The following is a 24985-nucleotide window of genomic DNA, read 5'->3' as shown; positions in this document are numbered from 1 at the left end:
CCTTGACTTCTGCAAGTGGGAAAGGCGGCTAACAAATGTTTTAAATAAACAAAATAAATTAAATGTCTGATTTGCAGTGAGTAGTTAAGCGTGCTCTCGAAAGGCAAGGCAAAATTGTTCCCACCCTCCCATCTTCATGGTGCTTCCCCACTGGTTTTAACAAGAGAGGATATTCTTCACCAGCGTGCCGTTACAGAAACCGAAAGATAAAAGAAGCGCTCGCGTATGGCTACGAGTACAGTGAATCTCTTTATTATTTTTTGGGGTCACTACATCTTAAAACAAATCTCACAAATATGAAAACCCGTGTACAGTTCCACCGCCCACATGGAACGAAGGGACAGATTCAAAACACAATCCAGGAGTGTAAACGTAACACGTCTGCTCTACAGCCTCCCGCCAGACGGGCGCGGCCCCTCACCTTCTAGCAGGCAAGCTCTTTACGAGTTGGCTGACCGGCCGAGTTTGGTTTTTAAATACCCCCCTCCCCTATTTTAACACCCACCACCTGCTTGGTTCTTCCTATCCTGCCCACCCCCTCCCCCAGACATAAACAGAATAAATACATTTCTGATTTTTTTTTTTTAAAGGACACTTAGACAAGTCGTGAGAAATTTACAGTACAGTACATTTAAGTTGAAGTGCAAAAAAAAAAAAAAACAGCTAGTGACTACCCTCTGGTGTTTGGTCCCAGATATCCCTGGGCAAATTCTGCTTCAGCTCGTTCAACTTTCCCTTAAGGCTTAGGAAAAGAGAACGCCCCGCGCTGTTCCGCGGGGCGTTGTGAGGGACCTGGAGGAGCTTCTTTCCTAATCCGTGGGTTCCCCTTTTCATCCCTCCCGTCCAGCTTTGTGGATCTTGCAGTTAACAAGAAAGGCAGGGTGCACCTCTGCCGACCAGAGGCCTCCCAATCTAACTTGGCCCGGAGTTTACAAAAGGATTTGCCTGCCTCAGCTGCCGCGGCTTGTCTCAACCACGTCGGGAACAGCTATCGGTCGCCTCTTCTCGGCAGCCCGGTCCGGGCAACCACGGGGACGGGTCCAGCACACACGTTAGCAGCCAAGGAGGGCAATTTCTAGGACCCTCCTCGGCCGTTTGCCAACTAACCGGGTTGCCGAAAGACCCCGGCGACGGAACCAGTGGGATTTGGCTCCACACAAGTCTCCCTTTAAGGTGGTCAGGTCGCCCATCTGGCTTCAGAAGGGTTGAATCGGAGAGGCCCACTCAAGTTCCACCCAGCTTCAGATGCCACCCTCCCCTGAGCCAAAGGACTTCAGCTTCGAGCTTAAAGTTTTGCTCTCGGTTGTTTGTGGAGGAAGTGAGCCAGGATCATCTAACACTGAGAAGCACATGAGAGACCAACCCTGCCAGTGTCTGACAAAACATAAAAGTGTAAAAACAACACCTCGAAATGTAGTGTGTCCATTTCCCTTACATCTGTGTCCATACTCCCATTTCTGTATTAACCGTGTTCTCCTTTCCTCCTCTAGAAGTCGTTCGGATTTACAGGCCAGGGCTTTCTGGATCTTCTCTGGCCCCCAGGCACTTTGTTTATGGAGAAATGTGAAATTAAGTGTTTTCCCCAAATTAACCGCTTTTATACCGTATCCTTGAATTGCAGTGTATTTGGCTTGTATCCTACCACTCTAGTCAGCAATGTTGGAAGCCTTCCTCCCATGGAAGGGGCTCTTCTGTGGGAAGAAGGCCCCGTAGGCTGGAGGACATCTTCAGCAGGATACAAGCAGTTGGCCCGCTCGAGAGAGGTCCTTCGGCAGTGTTTGGCCTATGCACCTGCTACTGGGCGTTAGATGCCCTCTCTTCCACCAGTGCTGTCAACAGACAGCGCACCCCCTGTGTGAGCTAGACTCAACATCATGCCCCCCCCAAGAAAAAAGTAGTTGGAACCTACTATATTGGACTGCCTGTTTGAGAGGAACAGAGTGCAGTCCCAAACGCAGGGAAGGGGGGGTGTTTTCCCCTTGCCCCTACCATCGCTTCCGCAGGTAAAAGGGAAACCCCACACAGACACAAGAGACTTTCTGTTGGTGAATCCCCCTCACTGCACTAGGGCTACTGAATCCCCAGGGAATGCGCTCAGCCTAAAAAAAAATCCCTCTTGTGGTTTGGTGTTCTGCTTGAAGTCTTACCCCTTAAACTAGCACCCTCCGAAGCAAAGAAACGAGCACGATGCATTTCTCGGATCACTCCCCTCTTCCTGAAATTTCCCTTATCGACGGTTCTCGGACCGGCGACAGAAGGATTAAACACCGACTTTGTTGGCTCGAGGAGTTCACAACGTGTGCTTCGCCTAGAACCTGGCCAGCCAAAATGTGGCTTCCAAGAAGTCTTTACGAAAGACAGATTTCTATCCGGCTCCTTCATTTAGGTACTCACTAGTATTTTTCTTGGAACTTCCAGCCGTTTATCCAGTTTTTACAGTATTTGTCCTATGAAACCGAAGACAGACGGGGGGTAGGTGGGGGGGGAGAGACAACTGATTTCCCCTTCCCCCAATAACTAACACAAACCATTCTTTTTAAAATCAAGCTAGAGGTAACTGTAATGCAGCGTTCCTCTTGGGAAACATAAAGCATACTGTGATTCTGCCCCCTTCCCTTTTGTAGAGGACAAATTAAAGACAAATAGATCGAGATCGACCTTAAGTTCAACACCCGGATAGAGGCCAAGCCGGCCTTTCTATACAGATGGCAAATTGGTCGAGTGAAATATTGAACGGCGTTGCTGGTTACTAATAACACAGTCTCTTCTATCGAGTCCTCCCCGGCTTACATCGGTTTTAGTCACAGAAAAGTCCTTGAATATTTTAAAAGCCTGTCGGGTTACCCTGGCAGCGAAGCGAGCCGCGGTTTCAGGCTCTCCAGCCAAGAGCAGGATTCAGTGCGGCGGGTGGGATCTGATAGACTCGGTTTAGTGCTCGCCCGCCGGAGACGGAGCTTTACAGTCCGAAGGAGCCGGGTCCGGCATGGGGCAGTCGGGGCTGGATTGGGGGCCGAGGGGAGCCGGAGGCACCGAGGCGTCTCCGGAGGCGTCACCGCTTCTCGGATTAGGAGACTGGTTTGAAGGGCTCCTCGGCGCTCCGCTAGGGCTATCGTTGGCTTGCTAGGAAAAAGAGAGAAATGAAGAAAAAAACAACATGAAGTGGACACTCGGCAGGAGGTGGGGTTTTCTCCCCAGGGAAAGCGGGTATCGGGCCATTCCGGGGAAGCCAGGCAGGTTTCCTTATCAACAGCGCACAAATATTATGCAGCCACACAAACATGAAAGCACGAAGGAAAGCTGCCAGGAGTCCAAAAACAAGGCGACCTGACTTACCTCCCTTATCTCTTCCTAACTGCTCTTCCACAAGCAGCATGTAGGGAAAAAACTCATTGTATTTCAAGATAAAAAAACTATGATTTTTTTTTAAACATGTGAAAGAAATGAAATATTCCTACTGTTCGTTAAAGTGTTTCAGGTTCCCGTTTTCTTTTTCAAACACAGCTGCGCGTGTTTCCTTGACTTGTTTTCCCCATGTAACACTTTGCTTCCCAACGGGTGCCAACCTTTGCTATTTCTGGAGTGTAACTATGAATATTTCAGTAGACAGACTAAACAGCCAGCAATAACCATGGGATGGGGGCGGGGGAGAGATTAAATTTTGGATTCAGTCAACTCCATGTATTTTAAAAGCCGTCCCCCCCTCCCAGAAGTTGCAATTGTAAGGTTTCCTAGGTTAGAGCCTTCTTATAGCATTATCATCTGACATGAACAAATGTTAATTTCTGTGAAATGGGCCAACAGTGATGCCTGAGCTGTGATCCAGCAAAGGTAGTCCACATACAGAAGCCAATTAAATGGGCAGATTAAAAAAAAATCTATATACAGGTAGAGAATCCCTTATCCGGACTGTTTGGGCTAGAATTTGTTGTAACCCACCCTGAACCTAGCCTAGGCTGAGAATTAGAGGGTGGGCTAGAAACTGGAATAAATAAATAAAATAAGTGGTCCCTATTTTGGTGAGAGGAAACACTGAAAGCAGGCAGCACGGATCTGCCTGCATGCCGGCTCGAAGGGTCCGGTTTTCGGATCAGTCCAGATATGGGACATCTGGATAAGGGATACCCTACTTGTGTGTGTGTGTGTGTAATGTGATTTTAACTCAAACAGTTGCAAAAGCACGGCAGTAGATGTCACTTGAGAAGAGGCATCTGTCTCGCACAGGAGAGAATACCTCCAAGAAGACTGCTGCAGCTGATAAATGCAAGTACCTAAAAGCCAAGGAAGTAGGCCAGCTTTTCCAGATCTAATTTTTTTAAATACAGACTTGCTAATTAAACAGACTGAAGCAACTGATTTAGCCTCACTGACTGACCCTTTAAAGTGACACCCCGGACCCCCTTGAAACGTTTAATTTTTATGTGCTGATGCTTTCTTTCTCTAAGCAGACTCATGTGCAATAATATCCAGCCAAGTTCCTTTGGTTTGAGCAAGATTTTGGCTCCTGTCTCGCGGCGCGGTGGTTGCAAGTTGTGGAGGATGAACTCCAGACAGCATAAGACTGAATCAATCCTAGCTGCCTGCCCACATAGGAGGGTTAAAAAGAAAAACGAGGCCTTGTCTACTTACAGGAAGTTCTGACCATAGAGTTCCTGGCAATTCCTAGAGCTAACCTTGTCGCTCCAGGTAACCCTAGGAATCACCAGGAACTCTATGGTAAGAACTTCCTGAAGGCAGACAAGGCAGAAATCCTTCCATCCACAGAAGGGCTCCAGTGGATCTAAGTTCATATGTATCAGTTTGACTCTTGAGACTTCAGCAAATATATCCACATTTTTCTAAGTGACTTTTTGACAAATTAGGAGACTTTTTTTAAAAGAAAAGTTGAAGTGCAGGTTGACAGTGGCATAAAACTGTGGATGTTTACTTCTAGTAAGATCCCCTGCTAATCTGCCTAATGCATTGTATCAGCTGCCCTGATCCCAACCTTTGACCGGGGATTGAGGGCGGGTTAGAAATCGAAAATAAATAAATGTTTTTATTTATTGTTCTCCCTGGGGTTTTTCTCCCTTAACCCCAGTTTCTGCCTACCAGTCAGGAGTGTTGGCGAACCAAGGGTCACAATTACCTAGAGGTCGCCCACCATAAACAGGCAAATGGGAACCCTTCTACATAAGCCAGGAAATAAATTGTTCGATTTGTGAAGTGTCCTAAGTCAATATCGTATATATTGGTTACTCCATTTTCCAAACATCCAGTTTTACAAAACGGGTCTTACATCTGTCTCTAAAGTTAAAACAGACGAAAATGTGCGGTCGGTGTATATGTGTGTGTATATATATATATGTATGTATGTATGTATGTATGTATGTATTTAGTAGGATAGTAAGCAAGGGGAGACTTAGGAGCTTGAGTTCCGCACAAAGGATCCTAAACCCTGCTCGCCCTATTGGCTAAAGCAAACGGATCCTATTGGCCCTAAGCCAGCATGTCCCATTAGTCACCGAGAGGGTATTCCCCCCTATCACGGATCAGGGGGGGAGTGGCCGCAGGCGGCCAGGGGGGCATATAAGCAGGGCACGTTCAGTGTGTAAGTTAGTTCTGTGCTGAAATCAAATAAAGCTGTGTTGATGAACTCCGTCTCTGATCTCGTGAATCCTTCCCACGCGGACTTAACAGTGGCGATGAGGACTGGAGAGCAACTGGCTAGGAGACATTCGTCCCTTGCGTTTGCCCGGAGACACAAATATTGTAACAGCGGGACACGGCTGCTCCTCTGGTGCCCCAAAGCAGATGCCAATTCACTGGAACTGACGCACAAGATGGACAACACGCGTCACAAAGCCTGAGTTGCAGTGAGTTTATAGGGGGGGGGGGTTATTTTTTTAAAAAACCCACTCATTTGTAATCAGCTATCAGCAATAAGCGCGTGAGGTACTATCAGAGGAGCGAACCGAGGTCCCTCCTACCCCACCCCATCTATAAGAAGATATATATTTACAGGCTACATAAGAAAATACATTGCTTTGGACCATGGGTCCGTTTGGTTTGGCCCTCTACCTCTGACAGCGGCCAGCAGGAAAGGAGGCAATTCTGTGTCTTGCGGCCAGCGGCCGTCGCTTCGGCTCAGAATACAGAGCAGGGCTGTTTCGTTAACAGCCGCCGACAAGCCGATCGCCTCTCAAGTTGCATAATTCCTTTTCAAGGCTCCGACGGTTCAACCTGCCGCCGCATCTTGCAGCAATGTGGCTCGCTGCGGTGTGCGGTTTGCAAAGGACAACTTGCGTTAGTCCACCCCCAACCAACTGCGCCGGAAGAGCGCCCCGGTAGAACTCGGCGCCACTGTAACATAGAAGCGTGAGCGACACTGGCTACTTTCAGCTCGGCTATTCATTTAACGGCCCTGAAGATTTTAAGAGAGGGATCTGCGAAGTGCTATTCGTCGGGAGCAGAGTTCGCGTTCTGCTATTTTAAGGCTTCCGATAACGGACCCCACTGCTCGTATTTCCGAAGACTGACCCACTCTTAGAAATAGCTTTTCTGCAGTAAGGGCTGGGTTACCTGCAGAGGTTGGTTCTCCAGGGCCTGGTTGCTCTTGGAGAGTTGCACCATCTCCTTGATTTGGTAGATGGCGTAAGCGAGAGTCACCCACGGAGAAGAACTGACTCCCCAGGCGGGTTTGTTCACATCCTCCTGCTCTTCCTGGTGCTTGGTCTTCTTGGGGGGGATCCGGGGCTCAGGCCGAGGCAGGATGTCTTCGGTCTGTTGCTGGACGAGATCGATCGTAGCGATGGGCACAGGGCTAGAAGGCACCGGGATCCTTTCGGCCAGCATGGCCTTTTCTGGAAGGGTGCAAACAACAGTTAAAAGGTCAGCGGTCACCCCAAGGGGAAAAAAAATTAAGCACAGTTGCTTCTTATAATCCTGCCTACGGGATGTTGCCCAGTGGTAACAGATTTCTGTACTGGCAGTGTAAAGGCAGCCCCGACCCCTTAACCAAGACAATGGCAGTTCTCATTTTGACTGTGCTAAGCCAGATCTTGGAAGCTAAGCAGGGTCAGTCCTGGCTAATACATCAAGGTTGCTACGCAGAGGCAGGCAATGGCAAACCACCTCTGAAATCTCCTGCAATGAAAACCCTACGGGGGTCGCCATAAGTTGGCTTTGACTTGACGGCACTTTCCACCACAGCGCGCAAGGAAAGCCTCGATGCCTTTTTTGAACAGGACAAGGCAGAACTGAGGGTACCACCCCTTGCCAGCCCTCCGAAAGAAGATTTCAGAGCAGCACCAGCATAAGAACATAGGAAAAGCCCTGCTGGATCAGACCAAGGCCCATCAAGTCCAGCAGTCTGTTCACACAGTGGCCAACCAGGTGCTTTTAGGAAGCCCCCAAACAAGACGACTGCAGCAGCACCATCCTGCCTATGTTCCACGGCACCTAATATAACAGGCAGGCTCCTCTGATCCTGGACAGAACAGGTCTGCATCATGACTAGTATCCATTTGAACTAGTAGCCATGGATAGCGCCATCCCTCCATCAGAACACAAGAAAAGCCATGCTGGATCAGACCAAGGCCCATCAAATCCAGTGGTTTGTTCACACAGTGGCCAACCAGGGGCCTCTAGGAAGCCCACAAACAAGACGACTACAGCAGCATTATCCTGCCTGTGCTCCACTGCCCCTAATATCATAGGAATGCTCCTCTGATCCTGGAGAGATCAGAAAGCAGCATCCAGATTTTAGTAAGAGGCCGCCTTCTCAGGGAGCGGAAAAATTGACGGAGAGCAAAACATCAGCAGGGCGACAGGGAGACAAGGGAGGGCAAGAAGGGTTGAGTCAGTGTTTGGCTCTCATGGCCCCTTCTTATGTGCTCAGGGTAATGCCGATCGCCACTTTGGGGTCAGGAAGCAATTTTCCTCCAAGCCAGATTGGCCAGGAATCGTGGAAGGTTTTTGTTGCCATCCTCTGGGCATGTAGTAGGGGTCACTGGGGGGGTAGGTAGTTGTAAATTTCCTGCATTATGCAGGGGGTTGGACTAGATGACCCTGGAGGTCCCTTCCAACTCTATGATTCTACAAACCAAGGCTGACCCTTCCTAGCTTCCGAGATCTGATGAGATCGGGCTAGCCGGGGCTATCTAGGCCAGGGCGTCTCCACACACCAACACTTCTCCTTTGGTCTTTGTGAGAAAGGTAGGCGATAGATTAAGTAAACAAATAAATTAACAACCCAAAGGGCACATATGACATTGATGACGGTTTCAGAGCAGCTTCACAAACAGCTCGGCAGGAGTTCGCACGCAAACTGTGGCTGTCGTTTACCTTCAAGTTCATCAGGAACTGCCAGCCACTGGATTAAAGCAAAAAGCAAGAGGATCACGAGACAGGCCATTCCGATCCCTCTGAAAGTTGACGCCGCCCCTGCAGAGAGAAATCAGTTTAGCATCCAGCCTTTATTCCGCTGAAAAGAGGAGGAGGAGGTCTGGTTAAAAACAGCAAAGGACAATTGAGCGGTCACGTGAGACTTGGTGACGGGAAAGCCAGCCCATATAGCGATGTGGGGTGTTGAAGGGGCTCCCCTAAGGATCTGGTGAGTTTCCATCGTCTACCTCTGAAAGACAGGGGGGTGGATTTGTTAAGGGAAATCGCCAGGACCACATCAGGAGTCTCTTCATGCCAAGAGCCTACAAACGGGGAGGTGAAGATCAAGTTCGGGCAGAAAAGGGTAGCATTTCGTAAGTGACGAAACAGTCACCAGCGTGGCGTTGAGGTTCAGAGCGGCGGACTCTGATCTGGAGAACCAGGTTTGATTCCCTGCTCTTCCTCATGAGTGGCAGACTCTAATCTGGTCAACTGGATTTGTTTCCCCACTCCGCCACATGAAGCCTGCTGGGTGACCTTGGGTCAGTCACAGTTCTCTCCGAAATCTCTCAGCCCCACCTACCTCACAAGGGGTCTGTTGTGGGGAGGGGAAGGCGATTGTAAGCCGGTTTGAGACTCCTTAAAGGTACAGGAAATTGGGGTATAAAAAAACCAACTCTTCTTCACAATATGAACAAATCCAGTCTGGCTGTTTCCAAAGATGACCATTTAGAGCTGTGCCTGATTTCTCAACTATGGCCTGCTGGAATATGATGGCTCCTGTCCCAAGAACCTGGAGCGGAGTTCTGCAAATGCGGTTTCTCCCGTTCCAGTACCACCGAGGCTGCTTTATTGTGGACTGTTCTTCAAGAGTCAAGATGGTTCCTGCCGTTTGGCGGGCAAAGTTTTCTTGGCAAGGTATAAAACGCTTTAGAAGAGTGACACCAGCCTGTGACCAACCACCTCTGGTAGCGAACGAAGGCATGTCCACAGTGGGCAAATTGGCATACATACCCCTCACAGCCCCCCGTTTCTCTCACCAAAGTAGTTGACCAGGACGCCCCCAACCATTGCGCCGCATCCTCTGCCTAGGCCCAGGTGAAGTCCCTGGAGGATGCCCTGAGCCGAAGTTCTGAGTTCGGGAGGTACCGCAGCGCTCAGGTAGGAGATGCAGGCCGCCCAGATGGCCGCGTGAGTCACACCTGTGGAGAAGGGACAGTTCTTAAAGGGGATCTGCCGTTACGAAGACAGTTTCCGACAAGGAACGATGTCTACTGAAACATGACGCATACCAGTGTCTCCAGTGTGGTGCCTCTGGTGTCCGTAGGGCTGCCAACCCTCCAGGTGGTGGCTGGAGATCTCCCATTGTTACAACTGATCTCCAGGCAACAGAGATCAGTTCCCCTGGAGAAAACAGCCACCTTGGAAGGCGGACTCTCCGGCATTATACCCCACTGAAGTCCCTCCCCTCACTAAACCCCATCCTCCTCAGGCTCCACCCCCAAAATCTCCAGGTATTTCCCTACCCGGAGCTGGCGACCCTACCCGCAGATCTCCTGAAATTACAACTAATCTCCAGACTTCAGAGATGAGTTCACCTGGAGAAAATGGCCACCTTGGAAGGAAAAACCATCTCTAAGTCTCTTGTTCATCAAATCTGGTACACAGGAAAAGACCGGGGAGTTGTGCCCGTTGGAATCCCCTGCCCCCTAGTTAATCTGCGATTACTACTTTAGCACTTTCAAATGCCATTAAAGATTACCATCCTCATTTAAATCCATTTTAGGACCATTATGGCTAATATGTGTCAGCGTTACACATGAGACTTAATCGCTCTGCTTGGATCCATCTGCGGTGAGACTCTGAACCCTATTTTGGCTAGAACATGTATTTAACTTCTCTTCTGCATTTTATTGTGCATCTTTAAAAAACTCCCATGGGATTTTATTTTGAGAAGGCCCAAAGATGCTTTTTATTTTTCAAAGAAAACAATTTTTCAGACAGAAAACCACCACCCAAACAAACAATAACAATGAAACCCTTTAAAAAACAAAGTTAGAAACAATAAAAAAATAAAACATAAAGTTGAATAACGTTATTTACAGAGGGCTTAGTATTTAACACATTTTTCAATTGATCTTACAATTATAAATAAGAGATGAATTCATTAATGGCATTGGGGATTTAAAAAAACAATTATTTAAATATTTTGGACTAAATTCCTTTCCCATAATCAGAGGAAGGGCTTAGATAGATGTTGGATACCTTTCTGATGCGTGTATGAAATAAAATCATGCCACGTTTCATAGAAATCTGATATTTTAGCTTCACCTTTGACTACTCTAGGTTGATGGGTGTATTTTTCTGCCATAGCTATTTCCACAGTTTGGAATACCAAGAATGAAGTGTTAAAAGGTCTGTAATTTTCCAACATTTTGCTATTACCCTACAGGGTGCCATCAGCATAAACACTATTAATCCCTTTCCCATTCTGCTCTCCCCAGTTTGTTAACAGAGCCAATGCTTGGTGTAGCATGGGATGATCTGAAGCATAATATTTGCCATTTCTATAAATATTTCCCCCCCAAACTGTGACACTACAGGGCATGACCACCACATGTGAATATGTTCACCTTGCCAGCTGCAATTTCTCCAACATTTTGTATTATTTGTATTATTTATTTTTATGAATGAATGAATGATTTTTACAGCATTGGCCAGAATAAACTTACCATCGGTGTAGTAGTCTCAAAGATGCTTTTTAGAGGAAACAGCCTTCCTTCCCTTGGGTAGGCGGAGGGAGAGTTCCACAAGCACAAGCAAGCAAGTCCCGGAAATAGTTAAATTGTGGAACTTCCTGCCCCAGGATGTGGTGATGGCTGCCAGCTTGGAAGGCTTGAAGAGGGGAATGGACATGTTCATGGAGGAGAGGAGTATTCATGGCTACCAGTAAAAATGGATACTAGTCATGATGCATATCTATTCTCTCCAGTCTCAGGGGAGCACGCCTATTATATTGGGCGCGGTGGAACACGGGCAGGACAATGCTGCTGCAGTCGTCTTGTTTGTGGGCTTCCCAGAGGCACCTGGTTGGCTCCTGTGTGAACAGACTGCTGGATTTGATGGACCTTGGTCTGATCCAGCAGGGCCTTTTCTATGTTCTTATGTTGCTCTCTGTGTTGGATGAGATGGGTTCTGACTTATCGAGCCTTTACAAGGTAGGTGTGCTACCTGCCAGGAAGCCCTGGCCGCCTCACCCTTGATGCTGGCAAAGAGCCATGGTAAACAGCCAGTGGGTGCCACGGGTGACCCTGCTTACGCAACGGGATCCCTACTGCTCTGTTTTAGCTTTTTCTAATACAGAGTTTAGGGGCGGCCCAAACACCATATAACCTACCCCCGCCCCCGAGAGCCTTAAGATCATAAAATACCAACCTATTAGAGATCCCTGGCCCCAGGAGTGTCAGCACAATGAAGAGTGTCCCCAGGTGTGCCCTCGAGCAGGGCCAGGGCCGTCTCTGCTGTGGCCCCGGCCTGGCAGAACTCTAATGAGACCTGGGACCTGTGGGACCTAGCTGGGTTCCGCAGGGGCTGTAAGGCGGAGACGTTCCGCCAGGTCTACCTATGGTGGAGGGCAGCGATGGTGTCATCAAGATGTCGGCCTCCCTATCCTATTCTTCCCTTCCCCTCTTTCCTTTCCCTACTTTTCCTGTCGTCCACCACCCCACCCACGCGTTTCCTCCCGAGGTAGGTGGGGCTGAGAGAGTTCGGAGAGAGCTGTTGACTAGCCCAAGGTCACCCAGCAGGCTGCATGTGGAGAAGTGGGGAAACCAACCCGGTTCACCAGATTAGAGTCCGTCACTCATGTGGAGGAGTGGGGAATCAAACCCAGTTCTCCAGATTAGAGCCCACCACTCTTAACCATTATACCACACTGGCTCAAAAGCATGGCCCATGTATGGGAGGGGCTGTGGCTCAGTGGCAGAGCATCTGCTTGGCATGCAGAAGGTCTCAGGTTCAATCCCCGGCATCTCCAGTTAAAAGGACTAGGTAAGTAGGTGATGTGAAAGACCTCTACCTGAGACCCTGGAGAGCCGCTGCCCGCCTGAATAGACAATACTGACTTTGGTGGACCAAGGGTCTGATTCAGTATAAGGCAGTTTCATGTTCCTGTTAATGAATTGTCTGGGGCCGTCTCTATTTGGCACTAGCGCTCTGCTTTCACCCACTGCAAGGAAATCAGCCAGCACAGTTTGTTGGCCCATTTATTTAATTCATTTGTACTCCACCTTTCTCCCCAATGGGGACCCAAAGCGGCATACAGCATTCTCCTCTCCTTCTTTATCCTCACGACAACCCTGTGAAGTAGGCTAAGCTGAGACAACATGACAGGCCCAATGTCACGAAGAGAGCTTCTGGGGCACGAGTGGGGATTCGAACCTGGCCCTATCAGATCCCAGTCCGACAGTTTTAACCACCACATCACGCTGGCTCAGTTGCATTCTTCCACAAATCCCATGATGACAGACACAAAGCTCCTCACATGAGGAAGGTCAAGCCAAACCACAAGGCTAATGCCGGGGAGCCGCCACACGGTATGAAAAGCATACACCGTCCCTGTCACAAGAGCAGGAAGACAAAGCGCAAATACCATCACACCCCTGCACACAACCTGCAGGTGGGCGGACGGCCATGGGACAGCGCTCTCTAATCTGTGCATTGCAAACTTTCTCTGCCACATGCCGGAGAAACAGGCTATCTCAACACAAGACCTGATGGGCAACAGACCTTGCTGGGGAGAACAGAGACAGCAGAGAAGGAAGTGAAAGAAGAGGAGGAAGAGGAAGAAGAAGAACAAGAAGAGGAAGAAGAACAATAAGCATATGGACAGGAATGAGCCTGTGGACATTGTGTATTTGGATTTCTAAAAGGCTTTTGACAAAGTCCCCCACCAAAGACTGCTAAGCAAACTTCATAGTCACGGGATAAGAGGACAAGTCCTCTTATGGATTGAGAGCTGGCTAAAAAATAGGAAGCAGAGAGTAGGAATCAATGGTCAGTTCTTTCAATGGAGGGATGTGAGCAGTGGGGTCCCTCAGGGATCTGTGTTGGGACCGGTGCTTTTCAACCTGTTCATCAGTGACCTGGAGTTGGGGTTGAACAGCGAAGTAGCCAAGTTTGCAGATTACACCATATTATTTAGGGTGGTTAAAACAAAATTGGACTATGAAGAGCTCCAAAAGGATCTCTACAAATTGTAAGAATGGGCATTAAAATGGCAAATGAGATTCAATGATAGTAAGTGTAAAATGATGCAGGTTGGAGCAAAAAATCCCAACTTCACATATACACTGATGGGATCCGTGCTGGCAGCAACAGACCAAGAAAGGGATCTTGGGGTGGTAGTGGATAGCTCAATAAAGATGTCAACCCAGTGTGCGGCTGCTGTAAAAAAAGCAAATTCCATGCTGGCCATAATTCGAGGAAGAAGAACAAGAAGCAGAGTTGGTTTTTATATGCTGATTTTCTCTACCTTTTAAGGAGAATCAAACAGGCTTACAATCATCTTCCCTTCCCCTCCCCACAACAGACAACTGGTTAGGTGGGGCTGAGAGAGGTCGAAGAGAACTGTGACTCGCCCAAGGTTACCCAGCTGGCTTCATGTGGAGGAGCAGGGAAACCCACCCGGTTCACCAGATTAGAGTCCGTCGCTCCTAACCACTACACCACACTGGAAAAGGACTGGATAAAACAAAACAAAGCAGCAGCTGGCAACGGGCAACAGCGGAAAAGACAGAGCAAGAAATCTGCAGAGAAGCAAGCAGGAAGGGGCCGTCCGTCCCCCTGAGAGCTCCTTCTCAAATTGCACACGTGGAGTTATTTGGATTTTGTGCGGATTCAATTATGTTATCTGATCGCTTCCGCCTGAACAGGGAGTCTCTGGAAATAAAGGGAGGGAGCCGATGAAAGGAAACGGCGTATTCTTTGGGTGGAACCGTAAAAGGTACAGGGAGTGACCAGTCTTTTTAAACCATGTCTCCTTGCAGTCAGGAAGGCTGGGAGTTAACAGGGGAGCCTCCCCCAGCAGAGGAGGAAAAGGGTTTTCGGACCTGTTGTCCGCAATGGCTAACCACTGAAAACTGCCAGCTCTCCAAGTGACGTTTCTCCAGGCAAGGGAACATGAAGGGGTCACCACCGTAGCAGACATTAGTCCATAGATCCGAGCAAGCAAAACTGCCTCTTGGTGAGGGAGGGGCCGTGGCTCAGTGGCAGAGCACCTGCTTGGCATGCAGAAGGACCCAGGTTCAATCCCCGGCACCTCCAGTTCAAGGAACTAGGCGAGTCAGTGATGGGAAAGACCTCTGCCTGAGACCCCAGGGAGCCACTGCTGGTCTGAGTAGACAATAATGACTTGGATGGAACAAGGGTCTGATTCAGTATAAGGCAGCTTTATGTGTTTTCTAGGGGAGGGGCTGTGGCTCAGTGGTAGAGCATCTACTTGGCATGCAGAAGGTCCCAGGTTCAATCCCCAGCATCTCCAGTTAAAGGGATTAGGCAGGTAGGTGACGTGAAAGACCTCTGCCTGAGACCCTGGAGAGCTGCTGCCGGTCTGAGTAGACAATACTGACTTTGCTGGACCAAGGGTCTAATTCAGTAGAAAGCAGCTTCGTGTGTTCATGTGATAAAGATACAGAACTGTATGCTTTGCTATTGGTGGGGCGGGGGGAGTGTTAATCCATGGCAGTAAATAAGCAGAAAACAAGCCCAAATGATACTGTTCAGGAGTTATAACAAAAGGAAGCTGGAGCAACATGCTTAATTTAAAACTTCCGGATTTTTACTTCTTTATTTTAACATTGCAATCCTAGGAAAATGTTGATCTCAAGGGCAGGGGGCAGCCATTCTTCTCCGAACACAAAGAACTCTTCTGTACCAACTCTAAAATCAAGTCGGAGTCGAGAACCGTGTGGGTGACGAGAAGCCAGGCATTCCCCAAAGGCCTTCTGATCTTCAAAGAGCCGCTGCCTGGCCCGTCAATCCCAGCCTGCCTCGGTTTCCCTTTGGCAGCCATGAATTTCCTGCTCTCTTCCTCCTCCTACTTCACAGGCCTTCATTTCTCTCTGTTCCCCCATCGGCACTCTTGAAATGGGCCGAGTGGGAAAAGGGCAACGTAGCTGAAGATCGTGGAGGGAGAACTGGTTATTCCTGAATTTGTAACTAGCTATTTATTTCTTTGAATGGCTGAAAAAGAACTGCTCCCTTTCAGGGGAGTCAGACAGGAAGCCAGCGTGCCTGAGACGTTGAATGCTTGAGCAGAACCCCGCCGGAGCCTGCCAATGACCCAGCCTAGTTTGCTCCCGTCTCTCTGTTTAGATACAGGGCGTGTGCTGCCAATTGCGCCGTTTGCCGAGGTCAAGACCCAGAATCTCACATCAGCAGCAGAATCTTCTTGCTCTTTAGGAACATAAGAAAAGCCCTGCTCGATCAGACCAAGGCCCACCAAGTCCAGCAGTCTGTTCATACAGTGGCACAACAGGTACTCCTAAGAAGCCCACAAATACGACGACAGCAGCAGCATTGTCCTGCCTGTCTTCCACAGCACCTCATATAATAGGCATCCTCCTCGGATACTGGAGAAGATAGGTAAGCATCATGACTAGTATGCATAAGAACATAAAAAGGCCATGCTGAATCAGACCAAGACCCATCAAGTCCAGCAGTCTGTTCACACAGTGACTGACCAGAGGCCAACCAGGTATGAACCAGGTGTTCACAGTGGCCAACCAAGTGTTTACACAGGTGTTCACAAGTGAACAACCAGGAAGCCCACAAGCAAGACGACTGCAGCAGCATTATCCTGCCTGTGTACCACAGCACCTAAGAGAATAGGCATGCTCCTCTGATCCTGGAGAGAATAGGTATGCATCATGACCAGCATTCATTTTGACTCTAAGGTGCTGCTGGATTCTAATCTAGCTCTGCTACCACAGCCCAATGCGACTACCCTCCCGAAAGGCTCACTTGGGTTACTGTTCAGTGGGGTGCCCAAGCGATGCTGGGCCGGTGCTGAATTATGACTCGGAGGTCACACACGGGTCATTCAAGCTCCCGGTCTGTGCATTCCCCAGCCGGGGGAGCTCTGCCTCCTTACCTTGAAGGACTTCCATCGGGAGAACGGTCCAGGCGTTTTCCAGGTAGGAGATGTAAATGTACCGAGCCGTGTTGCAGGCAAGACCAATATACAGGACCCTGAAGGAGGAAAAGGAGAAAAGGGATTGGCTCCTTCGACACATTTCGCACCTTGCAGTATACAACCAAAGTCTACACGGAGTGGGGGTGCCCTTGCAGGTCAGGTGAAATGGAAAGTATAAGATGTTCTGTTTAGGTGTATCTGTTACGAGGGAATCCGTCAGAAGCTAATTCTTCCCCTCATTAATATGATGGAATCCAGTCCGGAGGAAGAGAAAATGAAATTCCTCTTATGGGAGGGAGACTCTCAGTGTTATTTACAGGTAGCCAAATATTGTTCTGCAGCAATTAAAATCCGCTTGGAAAAGGTTACTAGTGTTAATAAGGTTAATTTTAATTTATATAATTTTATCTGTATTTTTTACAAAGAGATTATTTTACCATGTAATGGGTTTTATTGACAAGGTTTGTATCTTTTCTGGCTAATGCCGTAATAATAAATCTAAATCTAAACCAAAGTCCACGTCCTCGGAGCTGTTCCCATTAGCAGTTTTCTTTGACTGAATTTAAACGTTTTTACTTTTATTTATTTATTAAATTTACACCCCCGCCTTTCTGCCCTCGCAAGGGGCCACCGAGGCAGCTAACCATTTAAAACATGCGTGATAAAAGCCACATTTTAAAGCCATTAGAATCAACCCCCACCAACACACGAATAATTAAAACGAATACGTTAAAATACACACAAAGACATTAAGAACTTTGGTCAGGGAAGAGGGGAGACTGGGGGAGTGCCAACGAAACAAAAAAAAAGTCTTCACACCCTGGAAGAGGACAGCAACAGAAGGGGACACGAATCTCCCCTGGGAGAAAGTTCCAGAAATTTGGGGCCATGACCAAGAAGGCCATCCCCCAAGTTGCCACCTGCCTAATCTGAGAAGGCGGGCACACCCCACCCAGAGGGTGGCAACTCTAGGAGAGTCTGGCAAAAGAGCCGGAGGGATTTTTCTCCATCTGGGACAGTGCCCTGCACAAAATGGTGTTTATTCCTAAAGCGTACGGGCAAAAAAAGAAAGAACCAAAGGGAGAAATGAAATAAGGGTTGAAGAGGGGAAATGACCTGGCCCTTGGCTTTTCTGGCACAGCAAAAGGAAAAACAGGCCAGGCCAGTTCATGACCAGTTTACGATTTAAAAGGACAAAACCCAAACGCCTTTTATCGGCTCCCGTCTTAGCAAGCCTTCCTTCTGACTCAGTTAAGGTGTTTTGTTTCTCCCAGAAAATGAAATACTGCCGAGGCCGTCTCCTGTGAAGCACCACAGACCTCGGGTCTCTGAGGTCGATCTTCCGGGAGTCAAGCCGAAGGCAACTTTCAACAGACCCAGTTTAGCAAATACCCATCTTTGAGGTCTGTCATTAAAAAATGGAACTATTGAACACGGCCCAGGTATCATTATCCCAATCCTGGCATGACCTAAAATCGGCCAGATGATCAAGCACCGTATTTACAGCTGATCCCGAAATGGGTACCCAACTGGGGTTGCTGGATGCCTGTTCATGAATTGAACTCGAAAATTGCACTGGTATTAAATAGACTAGCTGCAGGAAGAAATAATACCAAACTCGAAATATTCAGTAAGAAACTTATATTCTACAATATGTGCAGGTGCTGTGCTAGAACAATTAAACACAAATATAATTACAAAGGAAACTTAACTAACTAATGGAGATAATATACATAGGATAAATTTATACAAAGTAGCTGAATACAAACGCTACAACGTTTTGCAAGGCAACAAAATCACAAGATAATAAGGTAAGTACGAATAGCATAAAGTATTTACAGCTGATCCCGAAATGGGTACCCAACTGGGGATTGCTGGGTGCCTGTTCATGGCAGGTAACTGCCCGCCAATTAGGGTTGCCCACCTCCCAGTATGGCTGGAGATCCCACGGGCACAAGTGCCAAAGTCTGGCTGGCAGAAGTGTTTTGAACACAGGAGGGACGTGGCCCTTCGCAAGTGAAGCGTTTGCTGGCGTTTCCCTAAACGCAGCTTGGAAATTATTTCATTAAATGACGCATTCAGGTGTGGCTAAGGAGGTCACCGCACGACAGTCCCTCAAGGACACAGTTGACTTTCTTTGTTTTTGGCTTTTGATATAACAGGTCACAGGTTTATACTGCGTCTGTACTGTTGGGTGTAAACAGAGAGGAAAGCCTATTCAAAGCAGTCACCCAAAATATAGACGCTGTTGTCACTCAACGGAAGATCGTCTGAAGAGGATAACAAAAGAAGAAGAGTTGGTTTTTATATGCCGACTTAGCAAATTATCTGCCTGTTCTCAGGTAGGACTGACATCAGTTCAACACTGCCATTTATTTATATAGAAAATTTATCTCCTGCATCTCTAGAGACGTGCTGGAGGAAGAAGAGTTGGTTTTTATATGGCAATTTTCTCTACCATTTAAGGGAGACTCAAACCGGCTTACAATCACCTTCCCTTCCCCTCCCCACAACAGACACCCTGTGAGGTGAGTGGGGCTGAGAGAATGTGACTAGCCCAAGGTCACCCAGCTGGCTTCATGTGGAGGAGTGGGGAAACCGACCCAGTTCTCCAGGTGAGCCTCCGCCGCTCATGTGGAGGAGTGGGGGAATCAAACCCGGTTCTCCAGAGTCCACCGCTCCAAACCACCACTCTTAACCACTACACCACGCTTGCCAGACAGGATGGATAAAAATGCGGTGTGGGGGGGGAGAGACCTTGGGCCAGTCACATACTCTCAGCCTAGCCTACCTCACAGGGCTGTTGTGAGGAGAAAACGGAGGTGAACAACGGAGGCAGCTTTCGGGTCACCGCTGGAGAGAAAGGGGGGTATAAATGAAATAAATAAAAATTAGCAGTAGAAAAGAGCAAGAGTCCAGTAACACCTTAAAGCCTAACAAAATTCCTGGCAGGGTTTGAGCTTTCTGAAGAAGTGATCTGAAGAAGTGAGCTGTGGCTTACAGAAGCTCCTGCCCTGCCAGGAATTTTGTTAGGCTTTAAGGTGTTACTGGACTCTTGCTCTTTTCTACTGCTAGTGACAGACTAACCTGGCTACCCATCGGGCAATAAGAATTAGTAATGGGTTTTTTATTGTAAACTGCCTTGAACCCCGAGGAAAGGCGGAGTATACCATGTTTTAATAAATAAATACATAAACAAACCTGTTTAGTCTCAATTCCATAGAAATGAACATTAAAGATTTTAAATGCACCCTCCCAGTCATACAGAAACTCTACTCAGTTGCAAACCAATGTATTTTACTTGCTACAGCTAACAATAAGGCTTCATGCTCACTCAGGAAAGGCAGGATTCAACCAGCTTTGGACTTGTGATTTAAACCAGCTATTTTCTCTTGGGGATTTTAAAGTACAGGTCACCAATGTGGTGCCCGTGGTGCCTGCCAAAACCTTTCCTGGCACCCACCAAGGGTTTTCAGATCACAGAATCATAGAGTTGGAAGGGATCACCAGGGTCATCTAGTCCAACCCCCTGCACAATGCAGGAAATTCACAACTACCTCCCCCCACACCCCCAGTGACCCCTACTCCATGCCGAGAAGATGGCCAAGATGCCCTCCCTCTCATCATCTGCCGAAGGTCATAGAACCAGCATTGCTGACAGATGGCCATCTAGCCTCTGCTTAAAAATCTCCAGGGAAGGAAAGCTCACCACCTCCAAAGGAAGCCTGTTCCACTGAGGAACCACTCTAACTGTTAGAAAATTCTTCCTAATGTCAAAACGGAAACTCTTTAGATTTAATTTCAACCCGTTGGTTCTGGTCCGACCTTCTGGAGCAACAGAAAACAACTGGGCACCCTCCTCTATATGACGGCCCTTCAAGCACCTGAAGATGGTCATCATATCAGTCTCCTCTTCGGGCTAAACATACCAGCTTCTTCAACCTGGGCAGGGCCAGGTGTGAGATTTTGCCCAGCAAGGCTTCCGATTAGCTATTGGAGATTTGATTGGCTGTGCAGATTTTTGGCACCGCAGGTCCCAAGACAGATAGATCCCTGAGGCACGCCCCTTGTCCAAGAGGATGAGGAACCACTAACAAGCACTCTATGGCTGCAATCTGTTCTCCTCATACTCCAGTGGAAAACTCTTCTATTTGAATGTGGGAAACCCATAACAAGGCCTGCCTTACAACGGCTCCACCCACTTTCTGAAAAGGTTGGTGGGCGCCAAGGGAAGTACTTGGGACTGTAGCTTCTCAGTCCATATAGATCAACACATGCGTGACACGACCCCACATGGAGACCATCTATAGGGATGAATTAGCTTATACATGGGAGAGGTTGTGGCTCCTTGGCAGAGCATCTGCTTGGCATGCAGAAGGTCCCAGTTTCAATCCCCGGCATCTCCAGTTAAAGGAACCAGGCAGGTAGGTGATGTGCAAGACCCCTGCCTGAGATCATGGAGAGCCACTGCCGGTCTGAGTCGACAATACTGACCTCGATGGACCAAGGGTCTGATTCAGTATAAGGCAGCTTCGTGTGTTCATGTGTAGAAGCGTTTGTAACATCGACAGATTCTGTGAAATTACTTTTGTGCAGGAACTGGGGCTCGGATCCCATGTAGCGTGAGCAGAACTGGCTACGTAAATGGTAACTTTCCTCCTCTTCCCACATCTTGCAGTCTACCCCCTCCCTGTTGATCCACAGAAGGTCTCGTTCCTACAAACACTCACCCACATGGATTTGTGTTTACAACTACTATGCACCGCTGCATCTAGACATCTCTCCTGCTTACTCCTGTCCGTCTTTTCCTCAAATTGTACCTCCAGTGAGGTTGGTCTGATGCCAACCGAAAACCATCCTCAAAGAATTATCTGCCCTCCTATCTCTTTTATCGTCGTGCCTTCAAACCGCCATTTCCATCAAATGTTATCATAACCAGCAACCCAGCAAGGTTATCATCTTAATCCATCATCTGTAACAAGTTTGATTTGGCAAGGGAAAGGAACCACCAAGAGTTAGAAACAGAAAGATTCTGAAAGAGCATCTGCCTACTCAAACGGATTATTATTTAACAACAACAAAAAATGCCAGAATTACTTTTATACCCTAAACGTCAGCAAGGACATACAGTCATTTCTGTATTGCTTTTGACCAATACAATGCTCCTTTCAGGGGTGGGGGGTGTCCTTGTACACTAATTTTATAAATGCAGCAATCTGTTTACTTTCTCAAGGCGGACCACGCGATATAAAACGACGGGATCACAAAGCACCCAATAAACAATGCAATAAGAATAGGATTAGAAAAGATAGAAAAACCATGCAAAACCATGCCAAAAGGAAAAAGTATGAGATGCATTATAAACAATGCAGAAAAGGGAATTTCAGCAGTAGGGAGATTCGTCTGTCTCCTTTTGTTGCTGTATTCCACCAACAGGTAAAGACTTTTTTGTTTCGTTTGGCATTCCCTCAATGATCCCTCCTTTCTAATCTATGTTTTGTACGTATTTTAACTCTGTTTTAAAACTGTTTTTAAAGTTGTTTTAATGATGCGTGTTTTACGTGTTTTTACAGTAACAGTTTTATAATGTGGTGGTTTTTTATTATAATGTTTTTATAACAGCATTTTCTAAACTGTTAGCTGCCTTGGCAGCCCTTGTTAAGAGCAGACAGGTGGGATATACATTTTGTACATAATAATAATAATAATTATAAGCCACTACAATAAGAGTAGGATAAAACATACAATGAACCTTGGAATAAACCTACAGTTCCCAGCGTTTTCAGTATGGTGACCCACAAGTCCAAGTTTACTTAGTACGGTGACCCATCCGGGGCTGGCCCAAGGTTTTCTGGCACCCTAGGCAAACCAGGGCCTTGGCACTCGTCTAGTTCAGCACTCCATTGTCCAGAGAGGCTGGTGATGAACCCCAAGTAAATGGCATTCCAACATACACAGCCTTTGCATACGGTTAGATTCCAGCTTTTGACCACTTTCTTCATTACTCGGCCTAATCCCCATTAAGATTCTAAGAAACTCTAAGAAACTCACTCTAGTAACCATCAGGACCCATTTTACTTGATCAGCCTGTATATGCAGAAGAAAATTTCTGGGGTCAGATGTTGTTTTCCAGAGTACAAAAGTGAGCAATAGAAAGGGGGAGGGGAGGAGGAAGAGGAAGAAGGGGAAGAAGAAGAGTTGGTTTTTATACCCCGATTTTCTCTACCTTTAAGGAGTCTCAAACCGGCCTACAATCACCTCCCCTTCCCCTCCCCACAACAGACACCTTGTGAGGTAGGTGGGGCTGAGAGAGTTCGGAGAGAACTGTGACTAGCCCAAGGTCAACCGGCAGGCTTCACGTGGAGGAGTGGGGAAACCAACCTGGTCCTCCAGATTAGAGTCCACCACTTTTAACCACTACACCACGCTTATTTATAAAGAAGTGTCCTCCTGAAAAATTCATTTGTGCTACAGCCCTATTCCCTTTGCAAAACGCACTCCCAAACAGTTCTGTTTCACACAGAAATACGGAACCCTTTCAAACGTTCGCTCACCTGATGTGGCCGATCAGCTCGATCAATTTGTGGCTGAAGAAATAGGCCGTCAGTTCAGAGATGTGACTCAGGACGGAGCAGACGCCAAAGAGAGTGGTGGTGCCGTTCAGGTCCTCCAGATGCCAGTAGAGAAAGGTGAACACGAAGCCATATCCAAAACCCATAAACCAAGCCACGAAGAGCACCGACCCATACTGGATGCTGCAGAGCAGCTTGAGCAAATCCCGAAAGCTGAAGGACTGCGCGGGACTCGCGTCGCCGGGGGTCTCGTAGGACGAGTCCATGGAGGGATTCCTGTCCCCCTGGGAGCCCTCCGCCTCTTTGCTCTCCTCCTCCTCCTCCTTGTAATGGTTGTAGTGAAACCGGAACTGGGTGGCCACGATCAAGGAAAGGGTCATCAGCACCCCGAAGACGATGAAAACGATACGGTAGTTCTTGTACTCGGGAGCTTTGCAGCCTTGGCCCTCCACCAAGACCTCGATACGGGTCGAGTCGATCCCGATGCCCACGGACAACATGGCCAGCCCCCAGCCCAGAGAGCCCCACATGCGCTGCAACCCGTAGCGGTCCCGGTGCTTGCCAAGATACTGCAGGGTAACTGTGTCTACGATGGTCACAGAAGAGGCACTGAAAAACTCTCCTATGATAACCACTAACAGGATAAGCAGGAAGATAGCCTCCACCTCCCTATGATCATAGACGAGAGAGACCTGAGCGGGAGACACCGTCTTTGTGGTGACCGCAGGCGATGTCGAAGAGTGGGTTGTATTTCCCACAAGTCCCATGGTAACCGCCGAATTCACCGAGTTTAGATTTGTGGTATTGCCAGTAACGATATTCCCTTCATCATTTAGAGATAGTTTCCAGTCTCCACTGAGAGTAGTTGGGTAGAACGGGGCTTCAGGAGTGACAGATAAAGCCGAGCCCACTGGTGGAAGGCTGGAAGGTGGCAAGTCTCTTTTCTCTTTGCCCTTTGGTAACGTCGCCCCAGCTGCAGCGATCGGGGAAGAAACAGAAATGTTTTGCGGGGCCGTCGCCGGGATGTGGCTGGCGTTGGTTGGGTGCACCGCCGGTGGGACCTTCGGTGAGCACCTTAAGGTGGCCGGTTTCACGAACCCAATCCCCAAATTGAACAACACCCAACACAGGAGCGAGAAGAGGAGGACCACTTTCCCTTTCTTGAAGCGGTCCGCCACCACGCCCCAGAAAGGGGCGCTGCAGAACTCGATGAAGTACCGGATGCCCACCAATAGTCCGCTCTGGCTGGGGGTCATGCCCAGTTGTTTGTAATACACGGGCAGCAACGGGTAGAGCGAGCCGTACGCAGCATAAAAGAAAAAATAAAACACTTTTGAGACCAGGAGGTCATTGTTCACGATGACACAGTGCTTCTCAAGCCAGTCCAGCTCCTCGTCGGGAATGGTGGTGGTAGTGGTCTCCGTCGACGGCGTGTCGCTTCGGGCTTGGAGATCTTCCTCCTTGGAAATCCCATTGAAAGGATCGGCCAGCACATACTTCCTCTTTTGCTCCTCCTCGTCGTCTGTTAAAATGGCTACTTTATCATCCGTCGCCATGGCTTACAGCGGGCATGGGAGGCACAGGTGGGCCTCCAGACTACTGTAAACAGCCTGCGGAAACATAAAACACACAATTGGGTGAAGCGGCACATGGGAATGTGCAAAGAATGTCATGCAACTCAACTGTGGTGGTGGTTGGCAACCCTACGTGCGTAAGAACGTTAAAACATTAGTAGCTCCGGGTTGGGAAATACCTGGAGATTTTTGGAGCCTGAGGAGGTTTGGGGAGGGGAGGGACTTCAATGCCATAGAGTCCAATTGCCAAAGCGGCCATTTTCTCCAGGGGAACTGATCTCTGT

General features: G+C 48.2%; 1 protein-coding gene across 1 annotated transcript; it reads right to left on the bottom strand.

Annotated features, from left to right (window-relative positions):
• Positions 1-2928: 2928 nt before the first annotated feature.
• On the bottom strand, positions 2929-24728 carry MFSD6 (major facilitator superfamily domain containing 6). Its single transcript, XM_056861233.1, has 6 exons — positions 23110-24728; positions 16514-16611; positions 9402-9563; positions 8323-8421; positions 6559-6839; positions 2929-3120 (listed from the first exon to the last, which is right to left on the bottom strand). Exons 1-6 carry the CDS (start codon positions 24681-24683, stop codon positions 2929-2931), a joined length of 2406 nt encoding a protein of 801 aa, XP_056717211.1. The 5' UTR covers positions 24684-24728.
• Positions 24729-24985: the final 257 nt, after the last annotated feature.

Source organism: Euleptes europaea, chromosome 15 (assembly GCF_029931775.1).
Source record: "Euleptes europaea isolate rEulEur1 chromosome 15, rEulEur1.hap1, whole genome shotgun sequence".
NCBI lineage: Eukaryota > Metazoa > Chordata > Lepidosauria > Squamata > Sphaerodactylidae > Euleptes > Euleptes europaea.
Note: the sequence above shows the minus strand (reverse complement) of the source record. Positions and strands in the feature narration are given on the sequence as shown.